This window comes from Nematostella vectensis, chromosome 10 (genome assembly GCF_932526225.1).
Source record: "Nematostella vectensis chromosome 10, jaNemVect1.1, whole genome shotgun sequence".
Lineage (NCBI taxonomy): Eukaryota > Metazoa > Cnidaria > Anthozoa > Actiniaria > Edwardsiidae > Nematostella > Nematostella vectensis.
In genome coordinates this window covers 12973979-13001497 of record NC_064043.1, presented here as the reverse complement: position 1 = coordinate 13001497, position 27519 = coordinate 12973979, and the positions used below count along the sequence as shown (strand labels likewise).

Below are 27519 nucleotides of genomic sequence, written 5' to 3'. Positions count from 1 at the left end.
GACTGCTTTAACTAAATATAGATTGTGCTATAATCTTAAAGTAACATTGTATTGCATATTCTAGAAAGCATCGCCCCATGTCTTGATTATATTTATTGAATCGTTAACAAGCATACTGAAAATTCCATCATGGACATTGTGTTGTTATAGTAGACACTAACTTGTCGCGTTTTATTTCGGAATTTCGAGCTAGTTCCATTGGTACTTGAACTTGAACCATACTGGGGTATGGGAATCAGTGCACATTTTAGTTTAGATTTTCTTAAATGATATTTTTGTGCATCCCTAGTTTCAGGTGCGTACCCGGGATATGCTGACGGGGGTGTCATAGGTATCACATGCATAAAGTATTTGACGATGCCTGAAAAGAAATGTCCAACCTTCTGGCCAAGTTCCTGTTTAACACTGTTGTTATGCCTCTAGAATAAAAGCGACCTCAGGTCCTCTGATTTAAAAACCGAGAGTAGTGTTTTTTTTGTAAAAAAGTAAAATATTGAAAACAAAAATGGTATACAATGGTGTTGTCTTTCCATTGCCATAGTCAGACCTTTCACTTCTTTTCAACACAAAATTTAAAAACGTAAAAACGATGCGTTCATTCATTGACCTTCAACACTTTTCAGCACAAGATTCACTACAAATGGGTGCATTAGCGCGAGAGATGAGTTCCCTGGACACCACCTTTCTGCGTCAATACTTCGGACCCTCTCGTCATGCTAATGTGAAATAATCCCCTTCTCCCTCCCTTATTTCAGTGTGTTTTTGCTTGTAAGCTTTAACATTTTTAGAGGGGATGAGTATGCATTTACTAATGTGAAATTCTGAATTCGAGGTTACGCATGTTTTCTGGAGCTTTGTGAAACTATGTCTCCCAAATTAACGTGTACAATACTTGCACGCAATCTCTTATTGGATGTCAGCTATGATAAATCAGAAGGTTACGTCATTCACACAATGTCTCGCTTGTGGCTCGTTTTTGCACTTGAACGAAGGCTTTGATGAAAGGATGAATTTCTCCCGATTAGAAATCATGTTTGCACTTTATGAATTTTAAGCAAAGAACCCGCCCCCTACCATTATTTTGTGTCCGTGAAAAACAAATTTTCCATAGTTTTCCATGGTATGTATGCTGCGCGCCTCGCAAATTCCATAAAATGACGAATATCGTGGCAAACAAAAGTGCTTCCCACGGAAAATACTTTTTGAAATTCGTTAAATATAAAACAGAAACTATGCATAAAGTTTCACACAGGCTAGTGACCTTGAATCGCAAATTGCATTTTTGAAGAAAAGATGTTTGAATCTTCGTTTGATTTCCTAAGCAACAACAAAATTTCTAAGGCACAAAATTTCCTCAGACTTTTATAAACAAGTTTAGTCAAACTGTTGGCAGCACCTTATCTATCCAATTGCTCCCAAAAAAAGAAATGGACGGTATAGTTTTCTTATTTCAATTGCATTTTCTTTCACTCCATGGCAACAAAAAAGACCTTAAAAAATGCCACCCACTTCAAAAACCTACCTATACAGAAATTTTAAACGTAAAAAAGCTTTTTTGGGGCTGGAGTTATACCATCTTCGAGAAACGGGTCTGAATTATTATAGAAATTAAATGATCAGCGAAGTCGTGCTTACTTATTGTTTTCGCCTTAGATTGGTGCATGATGAATTGTTTATCCAATTTGCTATTAATCTGCTTGATACCATTGAATTGCATCTAGCATTATCTCTCATATAATTGCCGCTTGATGAGAAACCAAATCATTTGCTGTTAGACCGGACAGAGGCTTGTACAAGCGCCGATAATTCTGGTAAGTCTTTTATTCCGTAAGAAGGATGACACACATTGGAACCATTTTACACGATTGAAGTTTACACTAGTTTTGCAAAGACATAAAGAACGTTAAACCTTTTAAGGTACAATTTTAAGTGATTTGATTGGTTAAAACCTAAACCTCAAGGCTTCTTCGTCTCGTTCTGATCGGTATGAAAATTTGCAAAAGGTAGTGATGCAGGCGCGTACCCACCTAGTCTTAGTCTTTGACCGCCTAAAAGTGGGGCATTCTTTTGAAGGATCGTCAATTACTTTTGCCATGATTCCTATGATACCTTCTTCGTTATATTTCTTTTACGTATGTATCCCATACAACCGATATTACGAAATTTAATGTGTCCGTGTGGACGTGATTTAGGATCTAAAGGCGATCCAGAGAACTATAAGGAACATGAGACCTTGTGTTGTGCTACGTAACTACAATTAACTGCTCCACGCAAAAAAAAAAAAAAAAACTCTTGGGAGAAAATAAAGTGTGTGTTATAGTTTATGGGCAGGGTTGATGTGACTTATCGTCTGCTGCACTTTGGGTATTAGCCCATACGGCTTAAGTAGATGTAGTTGTGCCGTTCATTTTCCTCGTTTTTACCTGGTCCTGTGAGTTAGTTTTTCTGCAATGTGTATAATGCGCTTTCATGACTGTAAGTCGCTGTAAGCTAAGTTGCAATGATTAAAATTGCACAATTTAAACTCCGTGTCTCCTCGACTTGTTCTAGCCATTGCCTGTTTGTTTTCTCTGTGAAACTGCTTACAACAACAATAAGAAAATAAAACAAATCTAACAAACAACAATAACAGAGTTGCTTTATCGTGTTTATTGCTGGTTAAACCTTACACCCCAACACCTATTATATTACTTTATCGTTTGTGATACTGTCTGGCTAAGCTCGCCCAAGTCATTCTCAGGTTTGCTGAGGGGGGACTTCCTCCACAATAATGCGCGAGACCGCATTCCACCCGGTGTAGGCGTCAGCATGACCAAAACCAGCGCAATTACCGACGTTGAAGCCGACGCGAATGGTGCCCTTGTGAATGTTGGTGCAGTAGCCCTCTATTACCCTCACGCGCTGGAGGTCTTGGAGGTTAGCTCCTGCGCCAAAGAAACAACAGACTTGTCTAGATCCGTGGAGCAATTAATTAAGAAATAAAATATTCTTTGGGTGCCTTCATTGATTTTTGAAAACCGAGGTGTTTTTGTTTGGGAGAATTCGAGAGCAGATCAGTGGAGCACGAGACCGCAGGGAATTCCCCAAACAAACACCGAAGTGAGCAATCCCACCAATCAGAGCGCCTGATCTCAAATATTTTATTAAGTGATTTTCTGTCCCGCAATTCACATGTATAATGACTTGGAGAATTGGTTTATTTAGAATATATTCTTATGTATGTGGCTTCGATAGCATAAAATCGTGTAAGGGGAATTCGTGCATCATCAGCCAACAACCCTGTGAACGAAAGATTACCTTTTAACACTAAAAACGTGTCTCAGGTAAATTTGCTGTCCCGCAATTCACATGAATAATGACTTGGAGAATTGGTTAATTTAGAAGATATTCTAAAGCCTATAGCTTCGGTAGCATTGAAAGCGATGTTTTACCTTTGTACATATAGAGAACTCCGTCGATAGGGAGGGGTCCGCGACACTCAGCGCCATTGAAGGTAAAGAACCAGCGCTTGCAGCAAGTATTACAGTTATGGATTCGAAATGTTCCAACAAACTGTACACGAAGGGCCGTATTCTGACGTCTCTTGCGAAAAACACAATCCTGAAATAAAAATGCAAAGAGTACAGCTCCTTCCTAGCGCAAAAACATACTTTACAATTTTAATAACACACTTTTAAAAGAAAACAAAACTCTATAAAAGAAGCGGGTATTAGAAAATAAGTAAAAAGGCTTGCTCACTATAGTTTACCTTGATCAATCCATTGTCCCGCTCATCTGATTTCTTCCACGCACATTGTTTCCAGTTGACGTGTGTCGTCCCAGGAGGACCCTGAACACCCTTGGGCCCCCTACTTCCTTTGGGTCCTGGAGGGCCCTTGGGTCCAGGCGCTCCCGGTTTGCCATTCCGTCCATCGTTTCCAGACTTCCCCGGTGTTCCAGGTTTTCCATGGACTCCTGGAATCCCCGGAATTCCATTCTTGCCATCATGACCTTGCGCACAGCAATTCTATGTAAAATATCCAAGCACGGATTTGATTAGAAATATCACAAATTGGAAACATTTTGAGTACATACTACGGACAACTATTGGAAATTTGTTAAATTGACTATTTTACCCGCTTTCCAAACGAGAATTTTCTATTATTGACGGACCCATGACAACCATTTCGGTTGCAAGTAAAGTCCATGGTACTGTCTTGAATTATATTGGTGTTCGGGTAGTAAAGCAAACGGGATTAGTTCTCTTACCTGGCAAGGAGAGGGAGCATGCGCCAAGATAAGACTGAGCTGCACCGCCCCGACAAAAATCAGCAAAAACTTCAACATGGCTTTCTTGTTTGGATCCGCTGACAAACAAAATTGTTGTAATATCATATATCATATATGTTAAAATGTAAAAACAAACAAGAACAATAGACATACAATTGTGTTGTGGCTTCAACCAACTTCGATAAGTTTAACGAAGTCGTAGATTTTTCTTGTTTTCTGCCCGCCTCTGATCCATTTCTTCGTTTATATCATAGCTATGGCGAGCATAGCCAATCAGAAAGCGATCCGTAATCCTAAAAGCAAATCTACAAGGCGCATGCGTAATAGAATGCAACACTTAGTGGACGTTTCTTGGGTGTAATTTGAAATTATCATATTTCAAATATTGGAAAAGAAGTTTTATTTGTACGAGAATACCTCTTGGAATACACGTAGAATTATTTGAAAAATCATTTTCTCTATTCATTGCAATACTTTTGCCCACATTTGTTCCATCATTTCCACCTTGTTTCTCGTAAACAGGATGTTGTTTTAAAGAAAGTTCAAAATCCAAGGTCCTCGCGACTTGAACTTTTTACATGAAACTTGTCACAATGAACTGAGTTGGAGAAATTTCTAGACGAATGCCCCCGGGCCTATTCTTCCTTGTTGTCTGTACGGTATTCTCATCGCGAAAAAAAAAACATTTTTTAAAAGACGCCCCGACTTCTTTTTTCGTGCGTAAAAGCACATCACGGAAGAATTTCAGGATTTTTTGCTATTTGACTTATTCCATCCTAAAGCGTAAAATAATTGTTGTGTTGTGTCTGCTGTAATAAGAAATAAAATTTTGCCTTAGGGATTTATTTCAAGATCTTGTCCGTATAAAGGCGATCATATGGAACCAGTCTTTGGGGTATTGCCGTGTCGATAATGTCTTTGTTGTAATTGAAATTTTGATTGATATTTTAAGGACAATGGGATTTTGCCTAGTTTTTGCATGAATGAGAAAAACATTTATGGGTGGTGAACATTTAACATTTACCAAACAATAAATCAAAATTTTTATCAAAGGGTTTTAGCAAGAGGAGTGAGAGACATTGGTCCCAACTATCACAAATTGGCATTACAATGAATTAACTATACCAATTTTGTTTTAACTTTAGTTCATGATTTAGCATTATTTTCAATTTGTCGTTACCTCTGGCTTCGATCTAAATTGTAAAATTGAGCCACTACTCTTAGAATTAACAAAAAGTAGTCTGTTGTGTGTAGAGAAAAACAGTGACTGTGACCATCTTTTATAAAGAAAATATCTAAAAAGAAACAAGATTCCTCGGTACCAGACCCCCAAAACGACAACGTTTTCTTCATAAAATGCTGAGAGTCGACGATATCTGCAATCAACATTCGTTATTTGAGCTTGTTATTTATTTACATAATTATGATAAATGGTATATTTGTTACCTTTACTCCATTATTCCTCTCTTTTGATTTTGTTTTGTATAAGTGAACCGCGTAAATAACCTGCGCTATAACACAGTCAAATCATAATAGCGGAGCCATCGCGGCCGCAGGCCGCGCGCAGAGCTCCATAGGTATAGAAATATGGTATAGCTATGCGACTTGGTTTTGTGGTCATCGCGCGGTTACCCTGTGGTGTCACAATCCATCCATCCATCCAGTCAATCGTGCAACTCCCAGGCCCCACTCGATCTTATGCCGTTGTGTGTCTTTTACCGCCTCGCTTTGTGCTGCAAAGTTCGTATGTTCACAGAAGTAAGGCAGCTTGAAAATAGTATTTAATGAGAAAATAAGCGAATTCAAATGGGCTGAAGTTTTAGAGGATACGTTTTGTCTGAAGTACGAGCCGATGTAAAATCCCGCCCGTGGCAGCAGCAGTTAAAAAGAGGACTAAGAGGAGAGTCTCTACACTACCATTCTATATTCATTCACGTCTATATCTATGCAAGGAGATCCTGAGAGGAAAAGGCCTTGGATTGATTTCTGTTTCTGACGAGTTCCTTGCTAGCAGAAAGATCACGGTTTACAAAAAGCGAACACAACCACTAGGCGACAAACATAAAGCGACAAAAAAAACACTGCCAAGGTGAGTTTTTAACGATGATTTTTATTGAGAAAATGACATCTTTTCATTTATTGTTGTGCTTTTATGATGCTCGTTTGTTTGCTTTTTTGGCACTTGAATGGCTTTTATTCAACTGCATTCGCCATGAAAATGTTTCGTAAATACTTACAAGTTCTATAAATTCAGGCGTATATTCCACACGGTAAGTAGGAATTTAACGACAGAATTACGTAGTAGTCTAGCTACTGTATCAATGACACTTAGCTTGTTCGATTTATACATATGTTTTTAGAGTACAGATGTTTACAAGCTTTCATTTTTCCCCAACACTATTCCAGATTGGAACAGCCTTCCGGCACACACCGCTAGTGCCAGTTCATTACTTTTAAGACCTTAGTTTAGAAATAGAGCTGTATAAACTATTATAATGTACTGTTTTAGTCTTATTTATTTATTTATATTTATTTATCTTGGTATAATGCAACTCAGCTTACAGTAACCGAGCATTAAAACTGAGAATTTGAGGTCTAACAAGCAATTTGAGCATAACAACATCCTTTGATATTCTTCGTTCTCTCTTTACTTTATTGACAGCGTTGAGATATTTAATCAAGGCTGACAAATATCATCCTGTTGTTATGATAGGTTTTATTAGAATGAATCCGTATTTTGCTAATTGTAGTGAGCAAATAGACAAAGTTAAGATATTTGCTCTAGCTAGAAGGGTTGTTCAAGGTTGAAAGTATTCTTGAGGCATTGTTAGTTTTTGTTGATTTAGCTGAATAGGAAGTTGTTTGTTTAATTATGAGAATTAGCGGCATAATGACATTTATCGGGTCGTACCATGTTTTGGGACTTATCTGTCTTCAACTTCCCATTAAGTTGGTAAACTTACAAGTCTTCTGTTTATATAGTTTCCTTTAGATGTCGGACGTTAAATGTCGGTATCATTGGCACAGCACGTAGGATCGTCCACACTCAAGTAGGAGGTGCTTAGCTCTTCAGTGTTGGCAATCTGATTATCTATGCTAATCTAAGTCAGCAAACATCACACCTACGCTACTCGAGCGACCAGTTGTTTCCCTTTCTGTTCAGTAACTTTCGATTACATATTTGTCTCTCCAAAGTTACCTTTTTACCTTTCCTACCGACTCCCTTAGTTTCATGGCAAAGGACATTCGTTTTGTATCCTTAAATTCTTTTCAAAGCTTTCCTTTGTTATCGCTAATTTTGCCGAAATTTAATGATATCTGATGTAACTGTTTGCATTGTCAAGTACCGTCCAATCACCGCGACTGCACACGTGGTCAGTGCTTGTCAATCAAACGTACGATCCCAGTCAACAGAAGTCCTCCCGTCGAATCATTACACTGTCATATATTGCTAAAGAAGACCTTTTTTTGTCTTTATATCCTGTGTATTTAGTATTGTTGAAGATACAGCAACTTTTTCGACATTATCATAAATACTTTACAGTTACAAGAGAATTTTTTCATCGAAAATAAAAACCAAAAATGCAATCTATATTTTTTTGGCTCAAGCTATATTGTCTGCATCTTGCATACTATCTAATGTGTCTATTTATTTTTATTCAAATAGTTATGGAAAATTTGTAAAGTTATAAATGGGATGATGAAAATATTAATTTGAAAGAAAAACAAATACCCAAGTTAATTGTTTTCACTTTTATTTAGGTACCAACCAAGGACTACCTGAGGGTCATGATTGATGCTAAAGGCTGGAAGGCATTAGAATAGGCAAATGTAGCCGGGATTTCTTACTTTGATGCAGCAGTATAAGTGTAATAGGGTTTTTAGTGCAAGATGATTTGTGTCAATGATACTGTAAATCTGTTAAACATTTTTTATCAACCTGAAGATAATGAGGAAAGGGGAAATGTTAGGAGAGCGCTCAATCAAGTTGTTGCATTACTGTCAAAGTTTTTATCAAAAATATAGTACCAGTTTATTTTTTCTCTCTCTCTATTGATTGATAATTATTTGCTGTTTCCCCTCTGCACCCTGAATAAATTAAAATAGGTTAGGTTTGAAACTAGACATTTTCATTTAGCAAAATCAGTAAAATCAGGATTTTTTTTAATTTGCTTCCCAAGTCAATTTGTTCTCCTCCATTTGATTGCATTTAATTTTGTAGTAGCATTAGCATGTTTGGATCCAGCTGCAGGGTTTCTATAAAAAAAATATATAAAAAAAACAGCAGGCCTCCATGCTAAAGGGTGGGTTCACCAAAATGTAATGCATGACTGAGGTATATTTGTGGATTTCAATTTCCTTGGTGATGGAGTATCACTAGTAAGTGGCACCTGAAGTGTATTATCATTCTATCTCTGGAATGCTGTTTCATCCATTTTTTGTTTCTTTGCAAGGGCAAAGCCGGCCAGAATGTAGCTTTGATACAAGTGTACATTAATGGAACTTCTAGGGTTTTTATTAAGGCAAGGTACTTACTTAATGAATTATATAAAGATAATAACAAACTTGTGATTTTTCAATAATACATCTGTAAAGAAAACGGTTTTATATCAAACCTAAAGGTAATAGGGAAAGGGGAAAATGTGCTCAGTAAAGCTATTATTGCATTTTTGTCATATATTAGTAGATTCACATTTTTTCAAATAGAGTCACATTTCTCCCTTTCAACTCCCATTGACTTTCTGTTTATTTGTTTATTTCTTCCTCTCCACCCCAAACATGAAAGGGAATTAAGAACTTTCAGTAATTTAGTATTTTACTCCATTGCATTCATTTTTGAGTAGCTAGTATGGGTGGATCCAGGGTGTTTAAAAACGACTGGCCAAAGAATGGGTGCACTAATGTGTATTAATTTCAACACATTCTTCTGAATACTCAGTTACAGTAAAAAAACTACAGTATGTCATCTAAATCTTTGAAATGTTGTAACATATTTGATATATTCTTCACAAGGTCAAAGATTGTCATTATGCTGTTTTGATGAAAAAAAAAGCATAGTGGAACAAATAAGAATTGACCGTTAGACTCTTAAAAACATTCTCATCAACTAAGGCACCTTGAACTTTGACAGCCTTTTTTACATCAAGGTTTAGTACCTTAATACTGCATATTTAATATTATTGAATGAGTGCTTGCTTGATCCATTTGGAGAGGCCAATACAATTCATAATTACATGGAAGTAAAAATTGCTTTTTTAATCTCATTTAAAATACATTCTTTCAATGCTGGCTCCGCTTTTAGGCAGTGCCTAAATCTATATTAACTTAGTTATTAATGGGAGACTATTAACTATATGGCAGGGGAAATTTTGCAAAAAAAATTTCTCATCTAAAGTTTAGGAGAATGTGAATCTCATTCACAAATAGTTTTTTTTATTGAAGTTATGATAAAATTAGAAAGTTTTTAGCTGACCTGCCGCGTTATTCGAAATGCTGGGTACCTTTGACCGACTACAATGTAGAAAGAGTATTCTTACACAACTGAAAATTCCGGCTTAAAAAGAAACCCGTGCCACTGTGAACTATTGCAGCTCTTCCAGCCACTCATAAAGTCACGCGATTGTTTGTCTTTTTGTTCATGGGATAATGGAAATGTCTGAAGATGTGTCTCTCTGACTATTATCATTATTGTGTAGTTCCAGAAAAAATTCATACCCCCCCCCCCCATGGAGGGGATTGGAAATTCCGGATGGGTGGGGGTGAGGGGTCAAACGGCCAGAAATTTCCAGAGGGGGGGAGGGGGGGGGGGTAAAATGCACTTGTTACTGTTTTTAATTTTTTACAGGGGGTTGGGAATTCCAGAGGGATGTGGGGTCATACCTTCGACCCCCTCTATGCATATTTTCTAGAACTTCAGATTTTTTTACAGGACAAGCCCCTTCAGGCTGATTCTTACACTTAATAATTAGAATTAACAATTGAAAGCAGAATTAAATTAAAAAATTAAAATAAACTGAAAAATCAATGTCACCAAAATCAAACAAATTTAAACTAATGATAAAACTATGTGTTTATATTCTTTTGAGTGTTTATGAGTGTCCCTGGCCTAAGTTTTGTTTTCAGCTTACGAATGGCTGTTAGCATAAAGATAAATCTATAATTTATTGGCACAAGGCATGGCCGTAGCATTCCTCGAATTATTGTGGGGGGAGGGGGGCACGATACAGAAACATTAAAAACACAATGGGGGCGACAGCCACGCCCCTACTGGTCATTTAATTTTCATATAATTTTTGAAAATATTAGCGGGGCACGTGCCCCCAGTGCCCCACCCCCTGCTACGGCCCTGCAAGATAAGGGTAATCTTTTCGCTTCTCATTATTAACAGATTATCACGAGATTTGATTTTCTTCTAGTGCTCGCCGATCGTCACCATGGCAGCGAAACTGATACCGCTGGCTCTTTTGATCGTAGTCCATTATACGCATGCGCTCGGTAGGTATAAAAATACTGGGCCTGTCTTTATAAAAGGTTGTGTCGAGATGGCATCCTCTTAGCGTAGGTGACCAATGGATGGACCATTACAGACAAATATATCTTACTGATTAAAAGTTTGTAAACCCGTAGAGGTAAGCCAGACCCAAGCCAGGATTTGGGTGGCCTGAGCAAATCAGACATATTCCCCACAGATAGTGTCCTTCGTACGTATTGCCTTATATGAGCATTGATGCCCATGTTTAGAAGAGCTAAAGTTTTCCCGTTCCCTGATCTACAGAAAACATGGAAAAAAATGTTTATTCCTGTCAATTTGAGACTCGAAGCAAAAATGTGTCAAGAAAAACTTGATAGCTTGGTCCAATCCTTTTCTTACTAATGTTGATGAGTCCTTAGACCCAGGCCTCCAAGAGATTGACCGAGCGTGTTTAAAGGTCACCCAAATATTGATATGGGGGATGGGTAGGTGGGTGGGGTGGGGGAGGTGTGTAGCTCTTCTTGTGTTACACTTTTCAATCAATTTGACAGAATGGGAGGCGCTTGGCTGCTACAAGGACTCGTGGTCACGTACTATGCCTCATTACTTCAAATCAGTCGAAAATGGTGCCAACTTCCAGGAGACGTTTGAACAGTGCCGCGTGGAGGCTGAGAAACATGGCTATGACTACTTCGGAATACAGAACCTGATAGAGTGTTGGGGTTCACCCGACGGCAGGTAATGTCTATAACGCATATGATCTATCGCGCAGCCATGTCTGCGTTAATCTGATCGTGCAGGTTTAACGTTTCTGGGACTTACCTAACAGCAGAAAACTTCCCCCCTCAGGGGCTAGAATTGCTGTTGACCAAACCCAAAAGTTCTATCCAACACAACACAACACAACACAATACAATACAATACAATACAATACAATACAATTTATTCACTTCTCCATATACTGGTTTAGTATATAGGCTTGCCTGAAAGTGAATGAAAAAGTCAATGACTCCAGCAACATTCCCCTTCTATTTTCCGTTTCTTAACTGGAATCATAAGAAGACATACTTTGCCGCCTCCTTTGCTATTTTCTTTGGACGGTTAAATACTAGAGAGAAAATCTGCTTCTCCAAATTCTTAGCGAGATCAAATACCCAGGATCTACTATTTTTTTCGAAAAAAGTTGGTTCTTAACTGCTTATATTTTTTGCTATGCACAACAAAGTGGAACTCGTCCTCTACGGTGTCCGGACAGAATTGGCATGTCCGTTCATGAACTTGTTTATAAGGTCTGTAATACCTCACCTTCTCTATTTCGAGGTCATGCAGGTTGCTAATGCGCAATTTGGTGAGGGACCTTCGGTTGTTTTGGTTTGGGATCTCAAGGTAGCTCTCTAGTTCATAGTTATCCTTATGTTCTAAGCTTATTGCGTCGCGTGGTTTGCTGTCTTTGATCGTTGAAAACTTAATTCTGCCAAAGTTGCAATTTAATGTCCTCAACTCTCTGTCTACATAGTTTTGAGTATTTCGTTTTCTCTCCTGATGTGATTTCATAGTCCCACAAGTACCCTAAGCCTACCCAGAGAACCACCTTCTTTAGTTTGGATACCCGTGACGAGTACGTGAGTGAACTATTGTATTTTGCTTCCCAAAACTTATCTGCTGCAAGGCTATTCGAACACTCAGGCGTGCTAATTTTTAGCCGGAAATTTATAGCTCTCATGGTAGCATTGGTATGGTGGCCCAATGTTATAATAGTAAACCAATCACAATACTGGAAATCAACTATAAAAATTATAAAATAAAACAAATTAAAATCCTAATTCCTTTATTTAATATTTATTTTCTATTTATTTTTTATTATTTGAGAAAAAAACAAAACAAAAAAATATTGTGACAAAAAAGATTATTGACAAAAAATGACAAACAGAAAATATTAATTGAAACATCCCCCGAATTCACACAAAAAAAATAATATAAAACTGATTTAAAAAATCCAAAAATAAACCGCATTGAAAATCAACATTGAAAATCAACATTTAAAATCAACATTGAAAAACAACATTGGGAATTAACATTAAAAAACCAATATTGAAAATATTGATTTACAAAGGTAAATTTCACCAACATTCCAAAATGAAAATGAATTTCGCGTTTTCTCTACGTGGCCCATCGTTAAATAACAAAGGGATCTGGTGACACTATAAGGACGATGGCCCAGTGTTATAATAGACCAGGACTCTTTGCGCACTTCCGATCACAGGTAGCCCAGGCTTTGTCAATGAGTATTTTTAACCGACCGGCTCATTTACGACCATTAATAGAGAGAACATAAAGAGTTGTTACTTTATGCAAGTATTCTTCCATAAAAATGTTATAAATTCAATCCAACATTATGTAGTACTTGTAGCTGTCTATTATTTACATGTTTAAGCGATTAGAGCGCATTTGGGTCCCAAATGCAGAAAATGTTAGCCCAAGGTATTTATACGGACATTTTCACTGACCCTGTCTCGATATTGTCTCGATATCGTACCATTCATTCTAACTCCGGCGTTATTAAAGATAAAGGCCTTCGTCTTTGGTATATTCACTTCAAGATGGTTCTCGCTGCAATATTCGCTGAGTGAATTGATAAGTATCTGAAGACCGTTTGCCGATTTAGACATAAGCACTAAGTCGTCCGCGTAAAAAAGTATATCTACACACTTACCAGAAAATGTTATTCTGTCATTTTGGTTTACGTTCGCTTGGCCCAGATATACGGGTAAGTCGCTTAGAAAAAGATTAAAGAGAGTTGGGTTTAGCACGCATCCCTGACGAACCCCTTTTTTGCAGGGAAATTCTTTAGATCTAAGATTATCAATTTTCACGGCCGCTCAATCGTGCATGTACATAGACTCAATAATTGCAAAGAACTTTCCATCGATAACCGCATCTTTCAATTTCCGAAATAATATTATATGCCTAGGGACGCTATCGAAGGCTTTTGAGTAATCGACGAACAGGGAATACATTCGGTTTATTGTTTTGTTTTGCTTACTCTTTACATACTTGTCAATAACTGACTTAAGTATAAAAATACTCTCCGTGGTTCCCACGTTTTTACATATGCCCCCTTGCTCTTACTTCGTATTCCGTGGCACACTAGATAATTGTAAAGTCTCTTATTCAGGATAGAGGTGAATACTTTAGAGAGTGCTGATAGAGGCGTGATCCCTCTGCAATTATCTGGGTCGCTTCTTTCACCTTTCTTATAGATGGGGAAAATAAGGCCATAGCTCCATTCCCGGGGATATTGACCAGATAATAGTATCCTATTAAATAGAGCCTTCAGATATGGGCGTAGTAATTCAGGACCGTTTTTTAGTACCTCATTTAGAATGTTATCTTTTCCTGGGGATTTTCCGCACTTTAATTTAGCCAAAGCCTCGTCTCTCTTCTTCTGATATCTCATAGTCAAGGTGACCATTTGCGGGGACTGGTCTATTCGCATGCACTCCTCTGGCAACATTAGTTGAGGTAGTATCCAATTCTTTTAAATGTTCATAGAAATCCTGCAACGATACCTGTGCTTTGTGCTTCTGTTTTCCGGATCCCACGTCGAAAATCTGAGTGATTTGTCTCCAAGTCGCTATTGGGTCAATGAAATCTAGTTGGGGAATTTTACCATTAATAGAAACTTTCCTTTTTTTTGCACAGAGTTTCCTAAAGTTTTTGTTTTGTTTTACAATTCGTCACCGTTTACACGTGCTGCTTTTTTCGATTTGTATTTTAAACCAGCCTCTTCGCTTAACTGAATGACTACGTCCGTAAATCTCTTTGTGGCTTTGTTGATCTCTGACACATCTTGGAGGCTTTCCTTGAACGCAGTAGAGAATCGTGACGATCTATTCTTTGTGCTAAACTCTCTCTCCATACCATTCTACTGAACTGTGTGGCTCGCTCGCTTTGATGGCCTCTGTTTTGTTCATGGAGCACAAACTTAAGTCTTAAGCTGTACGACAAATAACAGTGGTCTGAAATATGTGGATACAAATCTCCAATCCAAAAGTACCTCACCGTTTGCATTAGCCTTTGAGTTACAATTCCATAATCTACCACACTGCTCCCATTATATTGGTAGCAAGTTTTTCTACCGTTCGGGTCTCCTATTTTTCTGCCATTCATTATTCTCATGGCATTTTCTGTGCAAATATCCAAAAGCAGCTTTTCTCTTCGGTCACACACACTGTCACACGAGTAACTCTTTGTAAAGCAGTCTTCTATATAGTCCTCCGGTAAGTCAAAATGCCTTTTATCGCCAAACCGAATTGTTTCTTGCAGATTTCCACACCTGCTATTAAAATTCAGTTGTAGTATTACTTTGCCTTTATTGGAAAAAGAAATTACCTCGTCCTCTAGCAAATAAAGAGTCACTGTTCGTATTCCTACTTTCCGGGCTTAAGTAAATTGTACCGATATAAATGTCTTTGTCGTGATCAAAGAACTTTTTATCCAGTTTTAACCATAGTGAGTTATTGTTTTTGCTGGGTATGTATGAAATCCCATCGCTTACGCGGTTGATAACGAGAACACCAATTCCACCGTAATTTTTGCTGGCTTCTCTAGATTTACGGTATTTGAAATTTTCAGCGCTAAGTTCGGTTTCGTATCCAGCATGGGTTTCAACAAGGCTGAAAACATCATCATGCCTATTCAAAATATTCTTGACCTCGTTTAAATCAAGTTTGTTCCCTAGGGACTTGCTTTTGGAACCGTGTTTGTTCCATTCTGTCTGTCTGTCTGTCTGTCTGTCTGTCCGTCCGTCCGTCCGTCCGTCTGTCCGTCTGTCCGTCTGTCCGTCTGTCCGTCTGTCCGTCTGTCCGTCTGTCCGTCCGTCCGTCCGTCCGTCCGTCCGCCGTCCGTCCGTCCGTCCGTCCGTCCGTCCGTCCGTCTGTCCGTCTGTCCGTCTGTCCGTCTGTCCGTCTGTCCGTCTGTTTGTCTGTCTGTCTGTCCGTGTGTCTGTCTGTCTGTCTGTCTGTATGTATGTCACCAGAACTACCTATGATAATCAAGGGTGCAAATATTTACCTATTCCATCACCAGAAGTACCTATGATAATCAAGGGTGCAAATATTTACCTATTCCATCACCAGAAGTACCTATGATAATCAAGGGTGCAATATTTACCTATTCCATCACCAGAAGTACCTATGATAATCAAGGGTGCAAATATTTACCTATTCCATCACCAAAAGTACCTATGATAATCAAGGGTGCAAATATTTACCTATTCCATCACCAGAAGTACCTATGATAATCAAGGGTGCAAATATTTACCTATTCCATCACCAGAAGTACCTATGATAATCAAGGGTGCAAATATTTACCTATTCCATCACCAGAAGCACCTATGATAATCAAGGGTGCAGCGTCAACTGCACTCGCGACAGCGAAGGCAAATATGGCGTGGGCGAGCATTGGGCCAACTTCATTTACCGAAAAAAGCAAGGTATGTGCAACATGGTTTCGCAAGATTTTGTCCTTAACCATAGAGATAGGTCAGTTTACAAAATTTGGGATCATTCAATATTTAATGAGGTTACAAATAATTAGTTTCAACATAATGCTACCAGGAAAAGGGATACGGTGTGGCATTTTAATTTGTTCATAGGCTGTAAACAAACAAACAAACAAACAAACAAACAAACAAACAAACAAACGAAAGTAAGTAAGTAAGTAAGTAAGTAAGTAAGTAAGTAAGTAAGTAAGTAAGTAAGTAAGTAAGTAAGTAAGTAAGTAAGTAAATAAATAAAAATAGAAATAGGAGGGGGTTAGGTTTTTCATATCAATCAATCTTGTTCTGAAATCTGTCTCGCTCGGTCAATTCCTTATTAGGGCATTACATACCATATTTGGAAGTCCGCTTTAGTCATTTTTTCGATTTTTTGTCGCCCTTAAACTGTGTATGTCGGAAATGTTCACGTAAGCCTCCAGGAATTCGTGTTTACTACGATTTTACAGGCCACCATTTTGAAAAACGCCCAGGCCCTAGCATTTATATAACATCACAGGTTTCCAGCGACTGCCATTGATTGACGACATGTTTCGTCCCGTGTTTAGTTAATTCTGATAAAATATAACGCCAGGAGTCCATGATTTAAGACAATACAAAGTTTCATTGGTCGACTTTTTAGAGGTGGTTTTTTTCCCATGTGCAATAGAAATTTTTGTTGTTTTAGACTGGACAGATTGCAGCGCTAAGGAGTGTGGTGACGGCGTCCAATACAAACTGGTACTAACTCAAGACAGGAGAAATACAAACTGCTTTGAATACAACGTTTTGGTTGAACGAAGCGAAGAAACAAGAAAATGCAGTGCCGAAAAACCATGCGAAGGTACATACACGTATCCTGTTTCAAGTAGGTCTTTCTCATACGTAAATTATGTTGTCAGAAAAGCGAAGATCTGGGGAAAAGTTGAAAGAAATTGCTGATGTAATCACTACTATAATACATTGTGCTCACTCTGTCGATTCTGATTGGCGAAACGAGCGCTCTTGAAAACACGCAATCTGAGGATCTTCACTAATCAGTTAGCTGATAAGTTAATCATTAGCTAGCACATAAGTGATTCTACGCACGCAATGCATCTTGGGCCTAGGGCGCGAAGATTCGATTGTGAAAAGTGGCGGCCTTTGTGCAAATCGGGAATAATTTTTGTTTTCGAAAAAGTGTGTTTTATTGAATCAATGTATAATAAAGTGTCGGCCTTTGGCCTCGCCTGATTACACTTGTCTCGCGTGTCTTGATTATTCCGAATAACGCTAAAACCTCATCCAATGATTGCAAATCAGTCAAACTTGTTTTAAAAACTGTCGTTTATTGATTAAAGCGCTCTCTAAGCTCATTTTGTTACAGAAAAAGCCCCACAGAGCACGGGCTAAAGTACAACTTTACTCCAAGTGATGTATTGTGCTTGTTAGTGCCGAAACTACTTATTGCTACTCAAAGTGGATGTATTAGCCTTGTTTCGCACCTTCAGCGAGCTTAAAACTCGCTCACTACGCGCTATGTAACCTGCTGATTTCTGTCACTTTTTCACTAGTCAACGGCGGCTGGAGTGATTACTCGTCCTGGTCTTCGTGTACCAAGACATGCGGGGGCGGAACTCAGACACGAACTCGCACGTGTACCAACCCCAAACCCGCACATGGCGGCAAGGAATGCGTGGGAGACGCCAAGGAGACGCGACACTGTAGCGAGGCTGCATGCGCAGGTATCAGTAGAACCTCAACGCACGTCTCTAACGTTGTGTGTACGCTATGCTGTATAATGTTGACGCAGCGGCGGTTTATTGTGGCATTTCAGCAATAAGCACATGTTTTTTGCCTTTAACGCTGTACACAAGCTAAAAGCGGACTAGAATGGCTTATGATAAAGTAGTGCGAACGTAGTTGAAAATTAGTTTTTGTTTTGTTTTTTGTTTATGTTTTTTGGGGGGAGGGGTGGGTGGGTTGCGTCTTCCTTAGTTCATCCTTATTTTGGCTGTTTACTGAATGGCAGGTAAAGTGACTTCTCTAAATGGACCAAGTGCAGCAAGACATTAGCTAGCGCATAAGTGATTCTACGCACGCAATGCATCTTGGGCCTAGGGCGCGAAGATTCGATTGTGAGAAGTGGCGGCCTTTGTGCAAATCGAGAATAATTTTTGTTTTCGAAAAAGTGTGTTTTATTGAATCAATGTATAATAAAGTCTCGGCCTTTGGCCTCGCCTGATTACACTTGTCTCACGTGTCTTGATTATTCCGGATATCGCTAAAACCTCATCCAATGATTGCAAATCAGTGAAACTTGTTTTAAAAACTGTCGTTTATTGATAACAGCGCTCTCTAAGCTCATTTTGTTACAGAAAAAGCCCCGCAGAGCACAGGCTAAAGGACAACTTTACTCCAAGTGATGTATTGTGCTTGTTAGTGCCGAAACTACTTATTGCTACTCAAAGTGGATGTATTAGCCTTGTTTCGCACCTCCAGCGAGCTTTGTTACTACTCGCTCACTACGCGCTATGTAACCTGCTGATTTCTGTCACTTTTTCACTAGTGAACGGCGGCTGGAGTGACTACTCTTCCTGGACTTCGTGTACCAAGACATGCGGGGGCGGAACTCAGACACGAACTCGCACGTGTACCAACCCCAAACCCGCACATGGCGGCAAGGAATGCGTGGGAGACGCCAAAGAGACGCGACACTGTAGCGAGGCTGCATGCGCAGGTATCAGTAGAACCTCAACGCACGTCTCTAACGTTGTGTGTACGGTATGCTGTATAATGTTGACGCTGCGGCGGATTATTGTGGCATTTCAGCTATAAGCACATGTTTTTTTGCCTTTAACGCTGTACACAAGCTAAAAGCGGCCTAGAATGGCTTATGATAAAGTAGTGCGAACGAAGTTGAAAAACAGTTTTTGTTTAGTTTTCTGTTTATGTTTTTTGGGGGGAGGGGTGGGTGGGTTGCGTCTTCCTTAGTTCATCCTTATTTCGGCTATTTAGTGAATGGCGGGTGGAGTGACTTCTCTAAATGGACCAAGTGCAGCAAGACATTAGCTAGCACATAAGTGATGCTACGCACGCAATGCATCTTGGGCCTAGGGCGCGAAGATTCGATTGTGAAAAGTGGCGGCCTTTGTGCAAATCGAGAATAATTTTTGTTTTCGAAAAAGTGTGTTTTATTGAATCAATGTATAATAAAGTGTCGGCCTTTGGCCTCGCTTGATTCCACTTGTCTCACGTGTCTTGATTATTCCGGATATCGCTAAAACTCATCCAATGATTACAAATCAGTCAAACTTGTTTTAAAAACTGTCGTTTATTGATTACAGCGCTCTCTAAGCTCCTTTTGTTACAGAAAATGCCCCGCAGAGCACGGGCTAAAGGACAACTTTACTCCAAGTGATGTATTGTGCTTGTTAGTGCCGAAACTACTTATTGCTACTCAAAGTGGATGTATTAGCCTTGTTTCGCACCTCCAGCGAGCTTTGTTACTACTCGCTCACTACGCGCTATGTAACCTGCTGATTTCTGTCACTTTTTCACTAGTCAACGGCGGCTGGAGTGACTACTCTTCCTGGTCCTCGTGTACCAAGACATGCGGGGGCGGAACTCAGACACGAACTCGCACGTGTACCAACCCCAAACCCGCACATGGCGGCAAGAAATGCGTGGGAGACGCCAAGGAGACGCGACACTGTAGCGAGGCTGCATGCGCAGGTATCAGTAGAACCTCAACGCACGTCTCTAACGTTGTGTGTACGCTATGCTGTATAATGTTGACGCAGCGGCGGATTATTGTGGCATTTCAGCTATAAGCACATGTTTTTTTGCCTTTAACGCTGTACACAAGCTAAAAGCGGCCTAGAATGGCTTATGATAAAGTAGTGCGAACGAAGTTGAAAAACAGTTTTTGTTTAGTTTTTTGTTTATGTTTTTTTGGGGGGAGGGGTGGGTGGGTTGCGTCTTCCTTAGTTCATCCTTATTTCGGCTGTTTAGTGAATGGCGGGTGGAGTGACTTCTCTAAATGGACCAAGTGCAGCAAGACATTAGCTAGCACATAAGTGATTCTACGCACGCAATGCATCTTGGGCCTAGGGCGCGAAGATTCGATTGTGAAAAGTGGCGGCCTTTGTGCAAATCGAGAATAATTTTTGTTTTCGAAAAAGTGTGTTTTATTGAATCAATGTATAATAAAGTGTCGGCCTTTGGCCTCGCTTGATTCCACTTGTCTCACGTGTCTTGATTATTCCGGATATCGCTAAAACTCATCCAATGATTACAAATCAGTCAAACTTGTTTTAAAAACTGTCGTTTATTGATTACAGCGCTCTCTAAGCTCCTTTTGTTACAGAAAATGCCCCGCAGAGCACGGGCTAAAGGACAACTTTACTCCAAGTGATGTATTGTGCTTGTTAGTGCCGAAACTACTTATTGCTACTCAAAGTTGATGTATTAGCCTTGTTTCGCACCTCCAGCGAGCTTTGTTACTACTCGCTCACTACGCGCTATGTAACCTGCTGATTTCTGTCACTTTTTCACTAGTCAACGGCGGCTGGAGTGACTACTCTTCCTGGTCCTCGTGTACCAAGACATGCGGGGGCGGAACTCAGACACGAACTCGCACGTGTACCAACCCCAAACCCGCACATGGCGGCAAGAAATGCGTGGGAGACGCCAAGGAGACGCGACACTGTAGCGAGGCTGCATGCGCAGGTATCAGTAGAACCTCAACGCACGTCTCTAACGTTGTGTGTACGGTATGCTGTATAATGTTGACGCTGCGGCGGATTATTGTGGCATTTCAGCTATAAGCACATGTTTATTTTTGCCTTTAACGCTGTATACAAGCTAAAAGCGGCCTAGAATGGCTTATGATAAAGTAGTGCGAACGTAGTTGGAAAACAGTTTTTGTTTATGTTTTTTTTGGGGAGGGGTGGGTGGGTTTCGTCTTCCTTAGTTCATCCTTTTTTTTGGCTGTTTAGTGAATGGCGGGTGGAGTGACTTCTCTAAATGGACCAAATGCAGCAAGACATGCGGTGGCGGGAAACAAGAGCGAACACGCACGTGTACTAGCCCCGCCCCTTCCCATAACGGCAAGAAATGCGCGGGAGACGCTAGGGAGGAGAGGGAGTGTAACACCGACAAATGTCCGCCCAGTGAGTGAAATAGCCAGTTAGGGTCATAACCAAATTTGGAGGCATCAGTTTACCTCATTATTATGCAAGATCCCATCGTTTCAAGCATTTGAAACGCATATTCTTCTATCAAAAATATTTGTGTTTTGGAGATTTCTCATTCTTCCTTAAACCTTAAAACTATGCCATTTGGCCAGACCTTTTGAAATGCCTCTTTGATAGGATTGTTTTAATGAGACAATTAACTGAAAACGTAAATCCTGAAACTTTATTATTAGACATTGTTATAACGGATCCTTGACAGCCTGCTAATTGGGAACGCAACAATAAACGTGCCAGTCTGTTCTGAATGACACTTTTATTTTATTTTATAAAGAGCCTTGCACTGCGGATGATATCGTGAACAAGGTGGTCGAGGCGTTATCTGGAGACAAGGTCACCATCAACAACAGACTGCTCGCAGCTGTTGTTCAGGTCGTAAAGGGTAAGCAAAATACAATTTATTTAATACTCTTAACCCTCCCTAAAATCATCCCAGCATGCTGTTCGCTTATCAACTCGACCCAATCCCCCGCGCAACGTAAGAATTTCATTGAATTCCCATCCATGTGGGATGATCTCTTGAGGCAGAAGAAACGAGAGTTTTTTTTTATTCCTGCAGCAATGGACGATACTCTGCCAAAAGAAGCGAGCAAGAAGGAGCTGATGGCGCGTCTGGTTGCCGCCATGGGGCACGATGGACGCAACTACGCGATGCGCATGATGGGATACCTACTCAAGATACAAGGAAACTGCCGAGCAGACAAGATCATAAGCGACATAAAGAAGAACCTCGGAGAAGAAAAATTCAAAGTAAGCGAAAAAAAAAAAGGATACTTTCACCACCTCTTTCACCGTCCCGCACTTCTTCTTTATTCTGTTACCCTTTCCTCGACCCTTGCCTTTGTCTATCTGTTCGTATTTTTCATTTCTCTTTTCTCTATATCCTCTTTAGCCTGACCGATGGCAAGAAAATATATTCTCCTTTTATTTTCCTTAAAATAACTATTCTTTTGTTTTTATTTTTTTGCGATTACCTCTTATACGCATTTAAATGCAGGATTTCCTTGCTGTAAATGGAGATGTGTCACTCATCTTCACACTCGACACGACCGGTAGCATGAGGAAGGAGATCGTTGCGGCCAAAGATATCATTCGGGCTATTGCTGGCTACGAACGCAAAGGGAAGGTTGACTTCATCTTGTCTCTGTTTAATGACCCAGGTAAATTAAACTTCGAGACTACTATAGTATTTTAAATTATCAGTTGTTATTATTATTATTATTATTCCAAACGATTGCATGTCAAATCATGTTTATGTTACGACAAGAGAGCATAAGATAAGAGAGGGACACTTTGGTATTACCCGCGCGCCATGTCGATTCCCATCCTGGCTATTTTTAGTAACCACCACCCCACCACTGCGCGTGAACATTTTTAATCACCCTACCCCCGCGCTTTGGCATTTGCATTTGTATCTGAGCTTCTCTAATAGTGATAAAATAAAGAGAAAAATATTACTGTACTTCTTTGGTGTTGTTTCAAGAGATTTCTATAACTATTGTATTATACAAGCTGGAGTCGAGATTTGAATCAAACGCGGTATCACAGCCATTTTATCATCGCCCGTCGCTATTTTTCTCTCCTCTTGACTTGATTTCGCCGCTCAAACAAAGGAAACAGTCAAAATATTCAGGGATTTAGCTTTCTCTGAGTATATTTGCTAATCTTGCTTACTTAAGCTAGACTTGTTTTCTTCTTACGCGTTACTTTGATCTCTTTTTATTCCTATCGAGTTGGCAAAACAACAACACGCAGGGGGGGTAGGGCAAAATAAAATTAGCAAATCTTCACGCGCAGTGGTGGGGTGGTGGTTACTAAAAAAATAGCCAGGATGGGAATCGACATGGCGCGCAGGTAATACCAAAGAGTCCTTCTCTTATATCTTATGCTCTCTTGGTTACGAGAATTGTCTTGAATACTAATTATTTGGCTTTGGTATTAGTTTTAAGTAAATGCGGCATTCACAGCTGTGGTCGATATGTTCTTGTGGGAAATTTTTCTCGTGGGACATTTTGACAGTTTTCTTTATTTTTTTTTTGTATGACAATATCGCATTTGACAGTGTGAAACTATGACACATAAACTTTATGTGGAATTAGTTTTTTCATCAAGCCAAGAAAGATGTCCTTCAAATCCCGCTAATTTATCAAAATCAATTGTTATTATCGTATTCGTTTTACAGACATTCACTAGAGCTCCTTATGGAGCCCTTGGTTAATGATAAAGCTTTTTTTGCGTCATTTTCTTGATTGACGCAAATTTGCTTCCATTTATTAGGAAGCGGTTATATCCAGAAGTCTGATAAAATAGCAGACTTCGAAAGCGAAATCAACGCTGTTCGAACACTTGGTGGTGGGGACTGCCCAGAGCTCGCGTTCAATGGCATTGTTGATGCAATCTGGAAGGGCAACCCTCGGATCATGTCCCCCATGTATGTCTTCACTGATGCTCCACCCAAAGCCAGGGGCGAGTACAATCTTGACACGTCCATCGGAGCAGCCCTTGACTACATGATCCCCGTCAACTTTTTCTTTAGTAAAGAAGGGTGTGGTAATCCCGGCACGAACTCTGATTACAAGACTATCATGGAAGACACGGCAGGCAGTGGCCTGTACTTTAACAGCTCAGCCGCAATCAGCAACATTGGTGCGATTGTTAATTCCGATCTTGATGGTTCGGTCGTGATCACTGCTGGGAGCTCGGTTAAGAGGCGTCGGCGAGATCTTGCGGAGATTGTCCGACGTTCTTCTGTCTCTGTCAAGGCGTTTCCTGTCGATGAAAGTGTTGAGAAACTGACCGTTTATGTCGCGTCTTCGCGCCTATCAAGCAAGGTTAGTAAGAAAGCAAGTTAAACAGCGAAGTAAACGTACTGAGATGTACATACAGCCAGGCAATAGACCTGTACCATTTAGTGTTGGTGAGTGAAATCTAGAGTCTGAAAATACGAGAATGTAAGTCTGTAGGCTAGGGTTAGTAGTTGCCAATGCTTGCGAATACTCAGAAGTACATCAGTAATAAGTTAGTATCCGTACGGTACTGACCAGAATACAGGCGGTATATAGACCAGTTGCATTTAGTGGTGGTAAGTGAAATATGAAGTCTGGAAAGACTAAGACAATGTATGTAGGCTAGCATTGGTAGTTACCAAGAGCTTGCGAATACTGAGAAGTCTCAGAAATGAATCAGTAATAAATTGGTATCCATGTTACTGTTTTGTTTAGTGTTAAACGAATCTGTTACTAAGTCATTTTGTTGCTGCATAGAGCTGTTCATAAAAAAATATCGGTACCCTACTCAGGGCTACAGGCCTTTATCTTGGATTTGGGGATTTGGCCTCCATAAAAAGCCCAAACATATACTCTAGTCAATAGAAGCACAGTTTCTATTTCAGTTATGAGGAATATCTTCAAGTCACAATGACCAAGCTTTACTCGTCAAAAACATTTTTGGAGTGTCTATTTATTATAATACTCATCTAGAAATACCAACAACACAATAGGCGGCATGTGTTTACGCGTCCCCACCAGCCACCCCCCCTCCCTCCCACCCTCGCCAGCCAACCCCCCTCCTTCCCACCCCGCCAGCCAACCCCCCTCCCTCCCACCCCCGCCAGCCAACCCCCACTCCCTCCCAACCCCGCCAGCCAACCCCCCTCCCTCCCACCCAAGCCAGCCAACCCCCCTCCCTCCCTCCCACCCAAGCCAGCCAACCCCCCCTCCCTCCCACCCCCGCATGCCAACTCCCCCTCCCTCCCACCCCCGCCAGCCAACCCCCCCTCCCACCCCCGCCAGCCAACTCCCCCCTCCCTTCCCCCCAACCCAAGCCAGCCAACCTCCCCCCCTTCCCCCCTCACCAGCTTACGGGCTCTAACACCCCTCACCGTACAAGTATTTATCGCGCAGGTGAGTCTTCGTGACCCGAGTAACAACCCTGTGGCGCCAACAATGACATTGTACGGAAGCTGCCTGTGGTTCGTTGACAGGCCCAAAGTCGGCGAGTGGAGAATCAAGTTCCCTTCAAAGACCGAAGATTTTTCCTACCAGGTAGAGTTACGTTACGATACCTTCTATTTGAACACCAGTAGGGGACATTTTTTTCTTTGTTGGGGGGATAGCGGACAGCCCGACCTTACTGGTCATTTCTTTATAATTAAGACTATAATTTTGTTGAAATATTGGGAGGGAAGGGGGAGGGGGTGGGGCGTGCGTAGTCTCTGCTACGGCCCTGTAGTCGACTGATTATTCAGAAAGCTTTACTCTTAAGTGAAAGAAAATATCTCCAAATTTTCAGCTTTATATTTTAGGTTTCTTGTAAATTTCTTGATTTTGCGAGGTATGGAAATTGTCATTTGAACCAGGATTTGATTGATACCCGCTCCAATGTAAAAACAAAATTGGCATTCGTTTCTTCCCAAACTCATGTCAAACCGTTTGAAATCTCAGGTGAAAGCCAGCTCCATCGCCAATAACCAATTCCACGTGAAATTCACCAAGCGCCTGTCGCGAAGGTCGATTTTCTCCCTCGAGTATCCACTCACAGGTATAAGAATCACTGTGTTACCCAAGAAATAGTGTAGCCGAACAGCTCCTCGTGGTACACGTGTTACTGAATAAGTGTAAGAATGTCGCGATCCCAGTAAAGTATTCGATTAGTTTGAGCCGTCTGAAAACTCATAGAGTGGGTCAGCTGTCAATAATACGTTAAGCGCTTAAAATATGAATTGTCTTTGTAGGAGAGAAGGCCATCGCCAAGATCATCATCCCCCAAAAATCTCGCATCGACGAGTCCTCTCTCAAGCTAGAGATCCTCCACTCCGGTGGTAAGAAGAAATTAAAAATGAAGGACTATGAGACCACCTTCGACCCTCCTGCCTCTGCCTTCAAGTTCATCCTTTCTGGACGTACCCACGACGGCAACGCATTCCAAAGGCTTTCCCATGAATACACTGCTAGGGAAGCGGTGCTTTGTAGTGAGATTGGACAGAACCTTCTGACGATCCAGCGTGGAGGGAAATCAAGTCACCATTTCGCTCTCCACAATAACGGTCCGACGCAAGAGTTCAAGCTCAAAGCCACTGTCATAAACCCAACTGAAGGAGTGACGGTTGACGAGGCGTCTACTATTCGTCCACTGAAGGTCGCTAAGAGAAAGTACAGCAATGTAGCAGTGTCCCTCAAAGCTGACAAGTCCGTTGCCAAGGGAACCCCTGTCACCCTGTACATCAGTGTAACCGCTGCACGAGTCAAGACAAGCATTGTGTCTCATCTGATTGTCCTTTAGGCGTGTCTTGAGCTGCTAAAATGCCTGAAACATGTATGACCCACTAGAAGATAGAAACGGTACAATAGAAGCCCGCTTACTCGAATAAACATTAAACCACCTCCCCGAGAACGCATTAAGTAAGTCGAATTATTTATACCCGTTGGCCTAGAATTTGTGATCAGTTCAAATTCTATTGATGAATTTGGATGTTTTGGATGTTTGCTTTTAAATTGACTGATTAACTTCTATATGGTATCTGGCTAAAAACAATGTACACACAAGGGGATCCATTTAAAACACAATTACTTCAACAATTTAATACTTTCTTTTGTTTTTCAATCCTTAAAAGTTCGAGTAAACGGGGTTTTATTCTACAAGTAAGCATTTGTTATCGATATACAAATGTATGTCATTTATTAATAGTATTTAGAGGGCTAATAAAACGGTGTAAAATGTCAAATATCCATTCTTTTGCTCTCTTGCTCTCTATCGTTTTCGATCACTCGCTAGTTAGTCAATCGACGAATGCAGTATATGTGTATCAAACTTTGGCCCCTTTTTACGTTTATCCCTATAATATTCCAAAAATTTTCCCGATCAGTCTGAAACTTCATAGATAGTAAGCAAAACAGATTTTCCCGTGTGACAACGAAAAAATATATTGTTTTTCAAGCTGCTCGCGAATTAAACTCATGTCTATAATTGAAGCTATTACTGGAGCTTGTTCTGTCAGTGCAGCTACACCA

General features: G+C 40.3%; 2 protein-coding genes across 5 annotated transcripts; one reads left to right on the top strand and one right to left on the bottom strand.

Moving 5' to 3' along the window:
* Positions 1-1730: 1730 nt before the first annotated feature.
* On the top strand, positions 1731-27233 carry LOC5512537. Of its 4 annotated transcripts, XM_048733177.1 has the most exons (17): positions 1731-1811; positions 10686-10764; positions 11293-11479; positions 16129-16235; positions 16966-17121; positions 17831-18001; positions 18826-18996; positions 19821-19991; positions 20817-20987; positions 21257-21430; positions 21786-21893; positions 22071-22261; positions 22509-22671; positions 23789-24342; positions 25414-25554; positions 25954-26050; positions 26244-27233. In XM_048733177.1, exons 2-17 carry the CDS (start codon positions 10704-10706, stop codon positions 26789-26791), a joined length of 3171 nt encoding a protein of 1056 aa, XP_048589134.1. In that variant the 5' UTR covers positions 1731-1811; positions 10686-10703; the 3' UTR covers positions 26792-27233. The 4 variants fall into 4 exon arrangements, with proteins under 4 accessions (XP_048589134.1, XP_048589135.1, XP_048589136.1 ...); XM_048733178.1 differs by lacking the exon at positions 18826-18996; XM_048733179.1 differs by lacking the exons at positions 17831-18001; positions 18826-18996.
* Positions 2635-4511, bottom strand: LOC5512536 (collagen triple helix repeat-containing protein 1). The gene is made up of 5 exons (XM_032381925.2): positions 4423-4511; positions 4249-4346; positions 3749-4006; positions 3432-3600; positions 2635-2924 (listed from the first exon to the last, which is right to left on the bottom strand). The coding sequence occupies exons 2-5, from the start codon at positions 4324-4326 to the stop codon at positions 2737-2739; spliced, it is 693 nt and encodes a 230-aa protein (XP_032237816.2). The 5' UTR covers positions 4327-4346; positions 4423-4511; the 3' UTR covers positions 2635-2736.
* Positions 27234-27519: the final 286 nt, after the last annotated feature.

Excerpts from the sequence above, each read along its gene's own strand:
- LOC5512537 (XM_048733177.1), top strand. The coding sequence starts at position 10,704 with ATGGCAGCGAAACTGATACCGCTGGCTCTTTTGATCGTAGTCCATTAT. Across the intron at positions 22,672-23,788 it reads GTCTCTGTTTAATGACCCAG|GAAGCGGTTATATCCAGAAG; the intron begins GTAAATTAAACT and ends TCCATTTATTAG. Across the intron at positions 25,555-25,953 it reads CCGAAGATTTTTCCTACCAG|GTGAAAGCCAGCTCCATCGC; the intron begins GTAGAGTTACGT and ends TTGAAATCTCAG.
- LOC5512536 (XM_032381925.2), bottom strand. The coding sequence starts at position 4,326 with ATGTTGAAGTTTTTGCTGATTTTTGTCGGGGCGGTGCAGCTCAGTCTT. Across the intron at positions 4,007-4,248 it reads ATGCTCCCTCTCCTTGCCAG|AATTGCTGTGCGCAAGGTCA; the intron begins GTAAGAGAACTA and ends TATTTTACATAG. Across the intron at positions 3,601-3,748 it reads GGGACAATGGATTGATCAAG|GATTGTGTTTTTCGCAAGAG; the intron begins GTAAACTATAGT and ends TTTTTATTTCAG.